Here is a 14,015-nt window from a genome sequence, read left to right as displayed (position 1 = left end):
CTCAGGGCGGGATGGAGCTGCGGTCTGAGCTGCCCAGCGTGCCCGCCGCGCCCCCCCCGGTGCCCCCCAGCTCGGTGGCGGCAGCGGCGGCGGCGGCGGCGGCCACGCTGCCCGTGAGCGTGGCCGGGAGCCTATTGCGGGCGCCGCCGCTGCTACTGCGGGCGGCCGAGAAGTACCCGCGGACGCCCAAGTGCGCCCGGTGCCGCAACCACGGTGTGGTGTCGGCGCTGAAGGGCCACAAGCGGTACTGCCGCTGGAAGGACTGCATGTGCGCCAAGTGCACCCTCATCGCCGAGCGCCAGCGCGTCATGGCCGCGCAGGTGGCGCTGCGCCGGCAGCAGGCGCAGGAGGAGAACGAGGCCCGCGAGCTGCAGCTGCTGTACGGCACCGCAGAGGGACTGGCGCTGGCGGCCGCCAACGGCATCATCCCGCCCCGGCCCGCGTACGAGGTCTTCGGCTCCGTCTGCGCCGGCGGTGGCGGCGAGGGAGGCGCCGGCGCCTCAGGTAAGGCCGCGCTGCGCGCCCTCCGAGGGGGAGTGGGAGAAGGGGCCGGGAGAGGCGGCGGGAGATGAGGGGTCGCGGACTTTGCGGGGGGGTTTGGCCCCGCCGACGGCCGGGGCGCTCCGCGGGGTACTCCCGGGGCAGCCGCACTGACCGTCTCTCTCCTTCTGCACCCCCTCGACCCGCAGAGTCAAAGATGCAGAAGTTCGAGCTGTTCCCTAAGACGCTGCTGCCGAGCCGTGCCGTCACCCCGCAGCAGGCGGGCGGGAAGCCCCTCTCCCCGGACGGCGAGTCCGTGCCCGGCACCTCCTCCCCAGACGCTCGCCACGGCTCGGGCTCGGAGAACGGGGACGGCGAGTCCTTCCTGAGCTCACCCGTCTCCAAGGGCCCGAAGGAGGGGGAGGAGAGCCCGGGCTCCATCAGCCCGCTGGGCTCGGACTCGGGCTCGGAGGCGGACAAGGACGAGCAGGACCCATCGCCCTCGGCCGGCGGCCGGCAGCGGACTCCCATCGACATCCTGACGCGCGTCTTCCCGGCGCACAAGCGCAGCGTGCTGGAGCTGGTGCTGCAGGGCTGCGGCGGGGACGTGGTACAGGCCATCGAGCAGATCCTCAACAACCGCGGCCCGGAGAAGGGCCCCGAGGAGGGCTGGGCCCGGGACGGCGCCTTGCAGGGCCTGCCGCCCAGCCCCGCCGCCGCCCACCACCGGCCCTTGATCGCGGGCGCTATGGCCCCGGCCATCGGCACGCTGGGCAGCCGCTCCGCCTTCTCCCCGCTGCAGCCCAACGCCACGCACTTCGGGGCCGAGGCCGGCGCCTACCCGCTGGGCACCCACCTGGGACTGAACCCCCTGCGCCTCGCCTACTCGGCGCACAGCCGGGGACTGGCCTTCATGACCCCCTACTCCACGGCCGGGCTGATGCCCACGCTGGGGTTCCGGCCGCCCGTGGACTACGCCTTCAGCGACCTGATGCGGGACCGCTCGGCCGTGCACAAGGAGCAGGTGTACTCCGGAGGGCTCTACGGGCCCATGGTCAACAACACCCCTGAGAAGCAATAGCGGTTTCCAAAAGCTCGTCTGTAGAAGTAGCTAGGTAGGCATGGGTGGATGGACACGGGTGGTTTCTCTCCCCTCTCCCCCGTGCAGGCGGTGGTTGCGTGCAGAGCCCGGCGCGGACAGACGTAGGTGTTTTAAGGTGATAAAGGTGCACTTTCATTGTCCAGACATGAGTCACTCTTTGTTGCTTATGGCCATAAGCATGGATATCCTCGGTGCGTCGTTGGGTGCACACACACACACACACACACGCACACACACATGCTCTTTCCCACACACATACATATATATATGTATACTAGCAAGTGTATAATGTTATAAAATGGAAATCTAAGTTATTAATGTAACTCGTAGGTGAACTTGGTATTAACGTTAAGCTAAAGGTTAGACAGCGCATTGTAATACTTACCAGGCATATAGATGAAACATTGTCAAATTGAAAACCTTTTCCTTCCTGCCCCCAGAAACCTTACGATCTGTATATAACATTGGAAAGTAGATATATTTGTTACTGTCCGTAGGACCCTGGCGCCAATGGTGTATGATGGTTTAATAAGCCTCCTTCATTTGTGCTCTGCAAGAAAATTGCTTTCTTGTTCCAATGTAGCAACTTCTTGCTGTTTCTAACAGGTAATTCTGTGTTTCCATTTCATAGAAATAAATGTTATTTTCTATTAAAAAAAATCAGTCTTATGAATGGCAAGTGGTATTTTATCAGATGATGGAAATGTGTTTTGGGAAATTCATTTGACAAGTACAGTCAATATTTAAAGGAGTTTATGCAAATACTATAAACATGTTTACTACATTTTTATCATGGTCAAACCAGATATTCTTCAGATAAATTTATAAATAAAAACGAAGCATACAAACGAGCAATTTCCTTATCAACTGAAATTGTCAAATATGTTTATTTCTGGTTCTGGTCTTTTTCTTATTTACACCAGGGGGGAAAAAACACCAGAGGTTTAAATTTAAGCAGGATTTTTCTCCTTGATATCTCGCTGGTTTTTGTCATATTTAGGAAATTTGGCATTGTTGCAAAGAGAAGCCGGGTTAAAGCAAACTCCCGTCTTGCCGACCACAGGCTGTGTAGTAACAGAGAGGTACTTCCCCTTCATATCTGAAATCTGGTGATGTGTTAAAGCTCTTTATGTATCAAAATAAGCAAAGTGATATATAATAATGACTTTTTCTCAGAATGTAAGGATGGATTTGTGAGAGGCATGGACGAGTTAAGATCAGTGTGGGGAGTAAGGAAAGGTTTCTCTGTTTTCGGATCTGTCCTTCCCCCTCATTCCGAGTAAACGCTGCAGCAGTGGCTTTTTTGTTTTTTGGGTTTTTTTTTTTGGCAACTGAGTCCAATTGTTCTTCAAGATCAAAAAGTAAGAAGGGCGTTCCTCACGCTGTTTATGTCTGTATTGCCATGAGTGGGGGACAGCGGGTGTGCCCTCGTGCATCCCTGGGTCCTACTGAGGGCCAAAGTGTGACTTTCTTACCAGTCCTGGGAGTGTCTGGCCCAGGAAAACTATTACTCACAAAGAACAAGTTCAGTGCTTGGTTGAATTAAGACTGTAAAAGCTCCTAAAGTTGGTTGGTATGGAAACCTAATCCCACCGAACCGCTCCGTGGCACAGCTGGACTGTTTACTTTCTCACTTCAAATATAACTGTGTAAACATTGGCTGGGAGCTGCCAGCGCGGCTCCTACCAACCAGTTAATATACTGGTGGGGCTGGGAGGAGAGGTATCCTGCCGCAGCTATTGAAGGAAGCTCCCGGGTAAAATCAAGTTGCATCAAAATGTAATTCTTCCATCCTGCATGCAATTGATCAATTTGGATACAATTTTAAGATTTTCTTAAAAAAAAACCCCACCCAAACAACAAAAAAAGTAAGTAAATATTACAGATTACACCTAGGCAAATACTTTTGACCCTGATCCATCCTGGGAGCAGCCAAATCAATATCACAAGGGAAACTTTTTAAAGTCTCATGTTCCAAGAGCGGGTGAAACTTAATATTACTACAATAAAATGGTTTAATAAAGAAAGGCTTTAATAGTGAGCTAATTTGATTGAGTTTCCTAATTCCACTTTAATTGGAAAAGGAGTTGTCTGTTTGGTTATAAAGTGCTAGGGTTATGTTAGACTGGAAAAAAAAAGATGGACTTTGAGCATCTGAATAAACTTTTTTCCCGTTTTTTCCCCTTTTTTGGTTGGCAGCTGACTTTGTGCAGCATGGGTTTCCATATCTAGGATTATGAACGGGCTACAAAGAGCTGCTACTTAAAGAAATCAGGTCGCCACATTTCTCCCATTCGAGCCCTGTTAAGAAGGGCTTAGGAGCTGTTGATTTAACTCAGCTCCCCTTTTAATTATAAAAGCCATTCTTGTGTAGTTAGGCGAGCAGGACAATTTATCAGAATTGTTACCGTGTCTTGAAAGTTGGCTTGAGCTTGGATTTATACAACCGACAATGGGGATCACCACGATTAACTTTCATATGGATAGTTTAGGCTGTTAAATTGGGGGGGAGTAAGAGGAGGGGGGGTAAGAGAATCTGATAAATTATCCTACTGAGGTAATTCCCTTAGATTTAAAAAAAAGAAAAAAAAAATCCTTTGGGTTTGAAGCTGCCTCGGAGACGTTCGTATACAGAAGCCTCTGGCAGAACATAAAATATTCAGGTTCCTTTTAGAGTAAAATAAAATGCTGTCACTTGAATAAAAATCCGCGGAACCGAGTATAAATTATTTGTGAAGCAGAGAGGCTGCGGACGAGCGCTCGCAAACTTCCCTGTTAATTAAATCTTAATCCACGGGTCGCAGGAAGCGGCGGGGCTGTAACAGCGGCTGCTGTACATACAGCGGGACACGTTCCGGAGTTATATTAACTGCACTCGTGTTTAATATGAATCAGCCCTAATCCACAGCATAATAAAGATCAAATTAGACTAACCATTTAGTAGCGAAATGACATTCCTTTACCTAAAATGAACCTCCCCGCGCCCTGCTGGCTGCGAGGCTGCCTCGGCAGCCCGGCCCGGCCGGGGCCGGCTCTGGGCTGAGCCAGGCCAGGGAGGGGAGCGGGGGGGCCTTTTACAGGCTGACGGGTTTATTTTTCAGCCCGAGGGGGGAAGCCTCGCTACTCTCCCATACTTGCCAGAGCCGCCTCTCCCTCACCCCGCGGCAAACCCGACTTGCTGCCGAGGCCCTGGGGATGGAGGAGGCTCGGAGCAGGTTCGTGTCGGCTCCCCCCGGCTCCGGGCCGGGCTGTGGCTCCGCGGCAGCCCCGGAGTGTTCCCCGCTGGCCACCGGAGCCCCGCGGCCGGGAAGAGTTGGCGGTGCGGCTTCCACGCGGTCCCCGCGCAGCCGGGGCCGCTCCAGCGAGGGGGGAGATGGATTGTTCTGCTGGATGCCGAGGAGCGAGCTCCGAGCCCCTCTCCGTCTCTCCCGCTAACCCAGGAGGGCTTCGGGCTCCCAGGACTTGATGCCCCGTTTCCCAACCTGGAAACCACCCCGCGGCCAGCGCTGCCCCGGAGGGGAGGGACGGGACGGGCTGGGCTGGGGGCAGCCCCGGGTGCCCCTCACCGGGCGGGGCGGCCTTTGTGCCGGGCTGAGCAAACACAGCTGCTGCCGGTGGCACCGCTCGGGGGGACGCGGCTGTTCCCGTCCCACCCCTCAGCCCCGCTCCCTGACATCCCTCCTCCGTGATCCCCAGCGGTGGGGGTGAGCCCAGGTATCTCCCTCTCCCGGAATGATCTCATCGGCCGGGCCGGGCGTTCCCAGGGCTCCCGGTGTCAGGCACACGAACTTCCCACGTCCCCCGGCGAGGGGACACCTCTGCCTCCTCTCTTAGTTCGGGCATCCCCCCTGTGTTGTCACAACATCCCCATGGCAACCGCGGCAATTACTTCTATGCCAGAACAACAATAGGAAAGTATTTAATATATTTAAATGTGATTAAGCAGGTGGAAGAAACGAGGAGCAGCAGCTTCATAGGACGAGCCGGCGGAGGCTTCCAGGGAGCCTCGGGGGCTGCCGCTCGCCCAGGGCAGCAGCGGCACGTCTGGAGCTCAACAGATGGAACCGAGCAGGGAACACACAGTTACAACGGGAGCGGAACGGAGTCTTTTACCGTTTTCTGCTGCTCTGAGCACCGACTGAGGCACGTGAAAATTAATTCCGATTTCCATCTCCCGGGTTTCGACAGAAATACTAAAACAGTGTTGCAAAAAAAAAAAAAAAATTGTTGCCCTGTTACTGTTCCTTTTCAGTTTCCCCTTCATTTTTCTTCACCTTTTTATTAGGCAAAAAAGCCCAAACCCTCTAAGAAAAAAAACCCAACCCCCCCCAAATAACCGGAATCCTGAAATTGCACAATGATGGTTTTTATTTCATCTCCAAAAGGAGCTTATTCGAAGAGGCAAAAAAAATTTAACTTTAACTTATGTTTTAACCTGAAAACTATTCCTTTTCAGCCAGTATTCCTCGTTTCTATGCTGTTAGGGAATCTAACAACCAACGGAAGAGATGCTCCTGACCCAGGGAGTCAGGATGCTCCTGACACACGCTGCCGGGGCGGCGGATGATGTCCACTGTGACCTGCCACCCTCTCCTGGGAGCAGCCGGGGCTCGGACATCGGAACCCAGGGGGCCGGGCAACCTGCCGTGGCCTCGAATTTCCCGTTAAATTGTGCGACTGGTTGCTGGATATGGTCGAACTGACCGAGGGCAGCTGGAAATGGGTGCATTGCTGATGCGTGGGAGGTGGTGTAATGCAAAGGACATTAACATGGCATGAGTGGGAAGAGGTTAAAGCGTGGGGGGATGAGCTGGCTCACCCTGGTTAACGGGTGTGGGCTCATACAGCTGGAGAAGGTACGTCGGCAAGAAACTCCGGTGCTGGATAATCCCTAAAGGTAAAAGAGATGTGGAGAGGAGGGAAGGGGTGAATTCCAGAAGAGCAGGGCAAGGGGCTGACAGGGTCTTAGCCTCAGAAGATCTAATGAAGAACTGAGATGCAGTATTAAGAGCTGTGGAAATACTTAGAAATCACTAAAATAAGATCTTGATGCCTGTATTACAAGAGTGAGATGAAGTTGTTGTGTCTCTTGCTGCATGTTGGGTTTGAAGGACAGCCATCTTCAGGGAGAGGGTAATGCAGCTCCTTGGGCTGTAATGAAAGTGTATCATAAAGTGCCTTTCCTGAGGGAGCCTTTAAGGCTTGATTATATTCTGCACAGGCTGAGTAAGGCAGTACTATGTGGTGGGATTTACATTTTCAGGGAAATTATGAAAAGCTCCTATTTTTGGGTGTAGTATCAGGGGCTGAACAGAGGTCAGAAAGCTCAATTACATACATGCTCTAACACAGGCCAAGGCTTGAGCAGGTGGCCATTGGTATAAAATGGTGATGTGTGTTTTTACAGTGGCTCATTGACTGTTCCTGTGGAAGCAAGGACATTGAGAGAGATGAAAATGCTTAAAGATCAGGAGATATTACTAATAGTCTTAATTGCAACAGGCCATTTGGTAACCATTTCTACCCACAACAAAGTCTGGTCTGAGGACTATTCTATCCAAATATTGGCATGAACACATGTTCCTCTTCACCCCAGGTGTGAATTTGGCAGATGTGGACAAGGACATGATGAGACACCTGCCTAGGGGATAATTTTGTTTGCAATGCTGTTTTGTGCAGTATTGGATTTACCTGCATGTGGGAACTACAGTCTTATCTTAGGTTTTATCTTAAATCCTTGCAAATTCTAAACTGCAGGGCGAAAAACACTGCTTCCTCACAGCCCTGTTTTGATGGTCTGGAATACAAAATCTTGTCATATACTGGTTTGTCCATTAATTTTCTGTAAGAGATGGTGATATGTGGGATATGTTCTGATTATGACTGCACACAGAAGCTCTGCCTAAATGAACTCTGTAATGCAGATCTGTGAGGGTTAAGGACGGATCCTTTGACATGTTCTCAATATGAATATACTTGCAGCTAGTATGGATTTGGAGAGGTATTTCCTGGTTTATATTCCCTCCTTTCTTGTTTTGGATCTCATTAATGTGCTGTAAAATTTTTAAGAGTTATGCTAAGTTTTTTTTTTTTTCTGAAAAGGCAATTTTTTTCCCACCCAATACTTGAACGGATAAAAAATGAGTGGGTAAAATCATAGATGAAATTCAGAAAAAAAAGTTGTAGAAATCAGTTGAAAGCAGGTTACCCAAAGTCTTATTGCCCATCAATAGTTACAAATCTGCTATGCATATCTTCAGAAAGTAGTTGCCTGTTTAATGGGGAAAATGCAATAGCTGGGCAGGATCTGTGTAAATTTTAGTAGTTTTGTGACAGCAGACCAGGCTCCTGGAGGGAAGAGAGAAATGGAAAGGAAACCAGAAACAGAGAGTGGATCTTTTCATGTGGTCTGACAGGCAGATGGAAAGCATGACTTATAAAAGCTTTTAAAAAGATCTGCTTGAGGTTTATGTTTACAAAGAGATTTAACGAGACTGGTTGGCCTTAAAATGCTGAAGTTGTTGGTAAAATCAGATGTTTAGATATGAAATGATGTACTAGCCCTGGACCAGAATATAGGAGAGATTCTCAGAAATTAGACAAGACAGGAGCAGGGCCAGCAAGGCAGGGCCCCATAAAGCACTCTGCAGATCCTGAAAAGGGCTTAAAGGTCAGCAGGACCTGGAGTCAGGGGATGGAAGAGGGTATGGCCTGGCTAAAGGGAGCTGGATCTAGACAGAGACCGTGAACTTCCAACCAAGAACAGCAACAGAAGCATGAGAAGACAGTCAGAATGATCTTGGATTTGTGCAGCAGGGACTTTTACTGATGAAATAGCTTTATAGGGAATGAAGGTATCAAAATATTACCTTGCTTTCTTGTAAGTGGGATATGGGATATTGATTTCCTCTCGTGGCTTGGGGAAGCCCGTGGTTTACCTTGGGTAGAACTTATGGATTTCCTTAGTTTTCTAAATCTCCTGCTTGCAAGGTTAGCCACAGATATTTATGGCTAAATGAATGGGGCAAGTAGCTGAGATTACAACTTGGAGAGCCTTTGCTTTGCAAGGGAAGAGTTGGATATCTTGTTCTGGCAGGAGAATCTAATTAAGGGCCTGTTCAATAGGAGTAAATGTCAAATGATCAGGCACACAGAAAGACTAAAATTGCAATGCTTAGTCCAGTGTGCTAGAATGTGTGCTGCAAGATGCCTGATTTTTTTTTTCCTGCTTAGAAGGATGAATTATGTTTGATTTCCCTAATCATTCTTTTTATCCACATTGTGAAGCTTTACTTTGACACAGAGAAAATAATCTTAATGCAATGGAGCCAAGAGCAGGAAAATTGCTCCAGTAGATTTGGCAGGAAAAACATGGCTCCAGCCTCTCATAAAAATCTGTACCCTTCCTCATGAAAACTTCATGTGAACCAGAAGGTGTTTTCATGGTCTCTTCTCTACAATAATTATGCTATAGCCTTCTTCCTGTTCAACGGGTGAAAAGGATCTCAAAACACTAGATGAATTTCTATTTTCAGATCCATTGGAAAAAATCTGGGAACATAAGTATAAGTAGTAACATAAGACTTGTTGGATTTGGGGGTAAATTAATCCATCATGTGGCTTCCAAACATAATGTGTTGCCCAAAGTACACCAGATGAATGAGTTAACTCAACTGTTATTTACTCTGAGTGTAATAGTATCAAAATATTCAGGATGTAGACCACAGTCATGGCAGACACTTGGAGAAGTTGGCAAAGGCACTATGATATGTCTCAGCATTATTGAGTTACTTCCTAAGCATTACATGAAAGTGTCTCTGGATTCTGATGCCAGGCTGAAATGTGTGTCAACTTGCCCTGTGCCTCTCTCACTTTGGCTTCTTAGTCTCCCTCCTGGGAGAGGGCTCAGCTAGTTTTCAGGGTCTAGTACCTTGGCCACTGAAAGAAAAACTTATGTTATCTTGGCGAACAAGGACATGCACATCTTTGATCTGGAAAGAGCTTCAAACCTGTGTGAGACGAGGATGCCAATATGCTTGTCCAGCAGGATTGTTTCTAACTGTAGTTGAGGAGAGGCAAAATGGTGTAGTTGGCTCTTGAATAGAAAATGGCTCTATTAAGCTGGAAGTCTGGTGATGGAGAAGATGAGCGATAGGTGTGCTTTTAAAAGCAGGGCCAAATATGGAGCTAAGGCTGTTCTAGGAGCCTCATCTGCTGTGTTGTTTTATTCCTCATCACTGAAGAGTCTAGTGAAAGTTAGTCCTGATAAGATGGGCTGAAGTGTACAACAACAAACGATGTTCCATAAACTGTGAAAAGCTACGACTGACCTGGTGAAGTCATTGGTAAAATGTCTGGTTTTCTTGGAAGCCTCAGCAGGGTAGATGCTGCATCTGATGGACATTGATGATATTGGGCAGAGGCGCTCTCATTAAGAAATTGCCTGCTGGAACTCCCTGCAGCCATCTGGCATCCAAAATGCAACAGCAAAAGGGATCATGTTGGTGATTTTCAGTAAATGTTTTGCACAGAGCCATCTTTGTTGACTGTCTCTATTATTTTGCAGATGTTTATGGTATCATGAATCTTTTTTTCCAACCTTAATTGAAACACATGCTCCCCCAATTCAAGGATTAACTTTGTTATAACAGAAAGGAAATTTGTATGAAATTTTTATCATTAAGAACATCTCTCTCTTTTTTTTTTATTTAGTATTCAAATCACATGTTAAATTTAAAGTATTTGCAAATTTTAAACCCTTAAACTACTGTTGTGCTTTTTAATTTTTTTTTTTTTTATTTTGCCTACAGATTACTACTATTGGCAGTTTTGTTCTTTGGGTTCTGAGTATTGCTCCTCAGTTTTGGAAAAACAGGTTGTAGCTGATATTCCTAAAGCTTTTGAAGCCTTTATGAAAGAAAAATATTAGTGTATATCACCCTGGTTGGTGGTATTTAGATTTTATTTTGCCACAAACGCCAGTGACCCGAGAGTCTTTTTTCCTCTCAGTTTAGTTTCTGGTGTAGGTGGGGCTCTCAGATGGTACATTCATAGATTCTGGACTCACTTGGGCAAAAGCTACCTTTGCTTCTTCATAGACCCAAGCCACAATATTGTCTGGAAGCAGGATACACAGAACAAAAATGCTTCCTGTGGTAGCAGCATGCTGCTGGTGCTCAGTGGGGGTGAGCTCCTGATCCATTCAGAGCTATTGATCTGAACATGAAATGATTCTTGGAGTAGGTATAAAGTGCTTCACCTGAGTGTGGTACACTGAAAGTAAACCATACTAACTTCTTATCTCAAGTCTTTTGAACGGTATAATTATCCTTTATCTTTGCAGGCTGGTTTGTTTAACTTTCACTGGATTATTCTCATGGACTAAGAATTAGATATTGCTGTTCTGGAGGAGCACTGGGACCTTGTAAATGAAGTAAGCTGTGAGGTTTTGTAGTGAAAACTGCACGCGAGTCTCTGAAGATTTGGTTTGTGTACTAAATTCTGCTGATGATTTACCAACACTGTGTGACCTTGAGTTCAATTTATTATTTTTTAAAAATTGACCACTAATATTGATTGTCTCCAGTTTCAGTATGAGACACACAAGACTTGAGTTGCAGACTTTGTACTACTTGAGTATTTATTTTTAATAAGGGTCCTAATTAACTGTGCAATCTCTGTGGCAGGAAAGCTCTCCTGGACTCTGTCTTCATTCATTAAAATGTGTCAAATTCCTCAGAGTTTAGAGCAGAGCTCTAACAATGGCAAAAGATACCCTATGTCCTGAATACATACTAACATGTGCCAAAGAGGATGCTTGTTAATAAGTACTTGTTCAGTGATAAAGTCCAGCAACAAGGGGTTATAGATTTCCTCACTTTCGGCTACCCAAGCAGAGCCCCTGACTTCACTCAGGAAGCTATACTGTTGTGAGACATGGGAAAGTAAAATACCCTCTGGTTTATAATAAGTCATTCCAGCTCTGTCTAATTAACACTTCTTAGTGTTAATTGTAACCCCCTGTTCTGTGTTTTTCAGGGACAATATTTCTCAAGTAGTGCTGATGAAATGTCAGGCAGAGGTAGTAATTTTGTCTTCCTTGCTATTATAACATTGTGCCATAGATATAGTTATATACAGAGATACATGCCAATCAACCAACAGAGCAAACAAGATGAAGAAGTAAAAATCTTCTCCTCAGAGAGCCCTTAGGCAGACAATGAATTACGAGCTCTTCTCTGTCTAGACAACTTGCAGTGAGAACAGCTATTCCTACTGGCATTCCTTACTGTGATTAAAAAAAATGAATAATTTTAGATGGCTTGTTTTATTAAATCAATAGACTTAACAGGATGGAGTTGTGGAGTATAAAATATGAACTATTTTTTACATGATCTGCAGAATCCTATAGACTCCTAACATTAATGCTACAGAAATACCATTGGCCAGTATTTGCAGAACAGCATTTAATGAACATGAAGCCATTCATGTTGTTGGAAAGGGGAAAATCCTGTTGGGCACTCCAGCAAACCTACCTGCCTTGGCTTTGTAGCCTGAAGGAAACGAGAGAGTACTGAAAGCGGGGACATGAGTGTCAGTGTTAAAACATCACACCAGTGTTGGCAGCACTATAAAACTATTGCAAAATACAGGGAAGAAAGTGATGATATGGGGCCATTGCACATCACTGATGTTTAAGTAGAATTTTTCCTTTGGAATGCAATGCAAAAACTGAAGGTGGAGTTTGATCTGTGGCAAGAGAATGCAGTGCAGTTGCTGTCTCATCCAAACAGTCCTGTGTGTGATGGTAGAGAGGAAAGTATCTGTGATGACTTGATATTTTATGAGAAGGTGAAACTGAGAGAGAAACCAGACTGAAGATAAAATCTGCAGTGCCATAGCTGAGGCAGCGACTTTGTTTGGCTTCTCCCTGTGTCCCAAGTGAGACAAGAGAGCTGTGAGTGGGTCCTGAGCCTCCCACTCCCTCAGGGCCTCTTGCCCCAAAGAGACATCTCCTCCTGGATTAAAATAGCCTTTTGCAGCCTGAAGAACCCACACTCCCCCTCGTGAGTGTCTGTGTTTGTGTGGGTCGTCTCACTTCTGATTTCAGCTAAACATCTGCACCAAAGAGGGTTGTAGGTAGGTGGGATTGGACCTTCTTACAGGCAGCAAGCAACAGGATGAGAGGAAACAGCCTCAAGTTGCACCAGGGAAGGTTTAGATTGGATATTTGGAAAAATTGCTCCACTGAAAGGGTTGTCAAGCATTGGAACAGACTGTCCAGGGAAGTGGCGGAGTCACCATCCCTGGTGAATTTAAGACATTAGCATGTGGTGCTTGGGAACGTGGTTTAGTGGTGGAACTGGCAGTGTTGGGTTAATGGTTGGACTCAATGATCTTGGAGGTGATTTCCAATCTAAACAATTATATGATTTTTAGTGTGGTAGAAGAGCACTGGGTGTGTTTGATGGCAACTGGACAGCCGACATTGCCTGGACAAGACACAGAGAATCTGGTGAAAACAACGTGGGAGGATTTTTTTACCTGAGATTTGGGATGTCACTGGTATACTGTTGACTTAATACTTCTAAGTACTGTCACACACCTATTGAATCTGAGATAAAACAAACCTGGTGACAGGCACTGGTTCTTATCATGTTAAATTATATTTCTAATTTTTGTTTTCATTTTTGTGTTTTTCTCTGAAAACTGCTGAAACCAATATGGGATATTGCCCATTTCTTTATGCAATATATTTGAGAGACTCCGTAACCAAATGATAAATTCACAGATCCGTGTGTAAAGTCCTGGCTGAGCTCAGTGACAGTAATCTCTGTGTGTGTATGTACACACACATAAACACGTCAGTGTATGCACATATTTCTATATATCTCTTACCCTTGTGAATTCATTTACCAGTTGTAGTTTCTTTACCAATTAAATTTTCCAACACAGCAGCTCCCTCTGCATCATGTCACGCATGCTGACTATGTGCTGATTTAAGGTTGAGGATAATTTAGCAGGGGTGCTGATTATGGCAAACTTATTCTCAGGAGATCGATGAGAAATGGATGTTTTGTGATGAAGTTTGTTTTGTGTAGATTAGGAAGATAATGATACATATGCAGATTAGAATGGGACACTAAACCCGAAATAATCATGTGTATTAGCTCTGAAATCCACACTGCAAAGGTAAGATATGATATTGAGTAGGAGACCACATGGCTCTGTATCTGACATCCATTTTTAAATGTGAAATACCAAAAGCAGTATGCTAGACCTGAGCTTGTGAACTCCCATCTGCATTATTTTATGCATGTGAATGGTCTCAGTGACTTTCATACCGATATGTTTCCCATATTTTTGAAAATTTTGCAGTCTATGCAATACAGAATTGCTTCTTCTGTGTGCCTTGGACAGCTCCAAGCATTCA

At 46.6% G+C, this 14,015-nt stretch overlaps 1 protein-coding gene across 2 annotated transcripts; it reads left to right on the top strand.

The window, feature by feature from the left end:
- DMRTA2 (DMRT like family A2) lies at window positions 1-2,339 on the top strand. Of its 2 annotated transcripts, none has more exons than XM_027649122.1 (2): window positions 1-504; window positions 690-2,339. In XM_027649122.1, the coding sequence occupies exons 1-2, from the start codon at window positions 12-14 to the stop codon at window positions 1,559-1,561; spliced, it is 1,365 nt and encodes a 454-aa protein (XP_027504923.1). In that variant the 5' UTR covers window positions 1-11; the 3' UTR covers window positions 1,562-2,339. The 2 variants fall into 2 exon arrangements, with proteins under 2 accessions (XP_027504923.1, XP_027504922.1); XM_027649121.1 differs by having other exon boundaries at window positions 1-561.
- The last annotated feature ends 11,676 nt before the right edge of the window (window positions 2,340-14,015 follow it).

The sequence above is a fragment of the Corapipo altera genome, unplaced genomic scaffold, assembly GCF_003945725.1.
Source record: "Corapipo altera isolate COAL_440 unplaced genomic scaffold, ASM394572v1 112, whole genome shotgun sequence".
Lineage (NCBI taxonomy): Eukaryota > Metazoa > Chordata > Aves > Passeriformes > Pipridae > Corapipo > Corapipo altera.
The sequence above is the reverse complement of the archived record's forward strand: the minus strand, read 5'-3'. Positions and strand labels throughout refer to the sequence as shown.

Coding starts and splice junctions, on each gene's coding strand:
- DMRTA2 (XM_027649121.1), top strand. CDS start 12: ATGGAGCTGCGGTCTGAGCTGCCCAGCGTGCCCGCCGCGCCCCCCCCG. Junction 562..689: donor AGAAGGGGCCGGGAGAGGCG/GCGGGAGATGAG, acceptor CTCGACCCGCAG/AGTCAAAGATGCAGAAGTTC.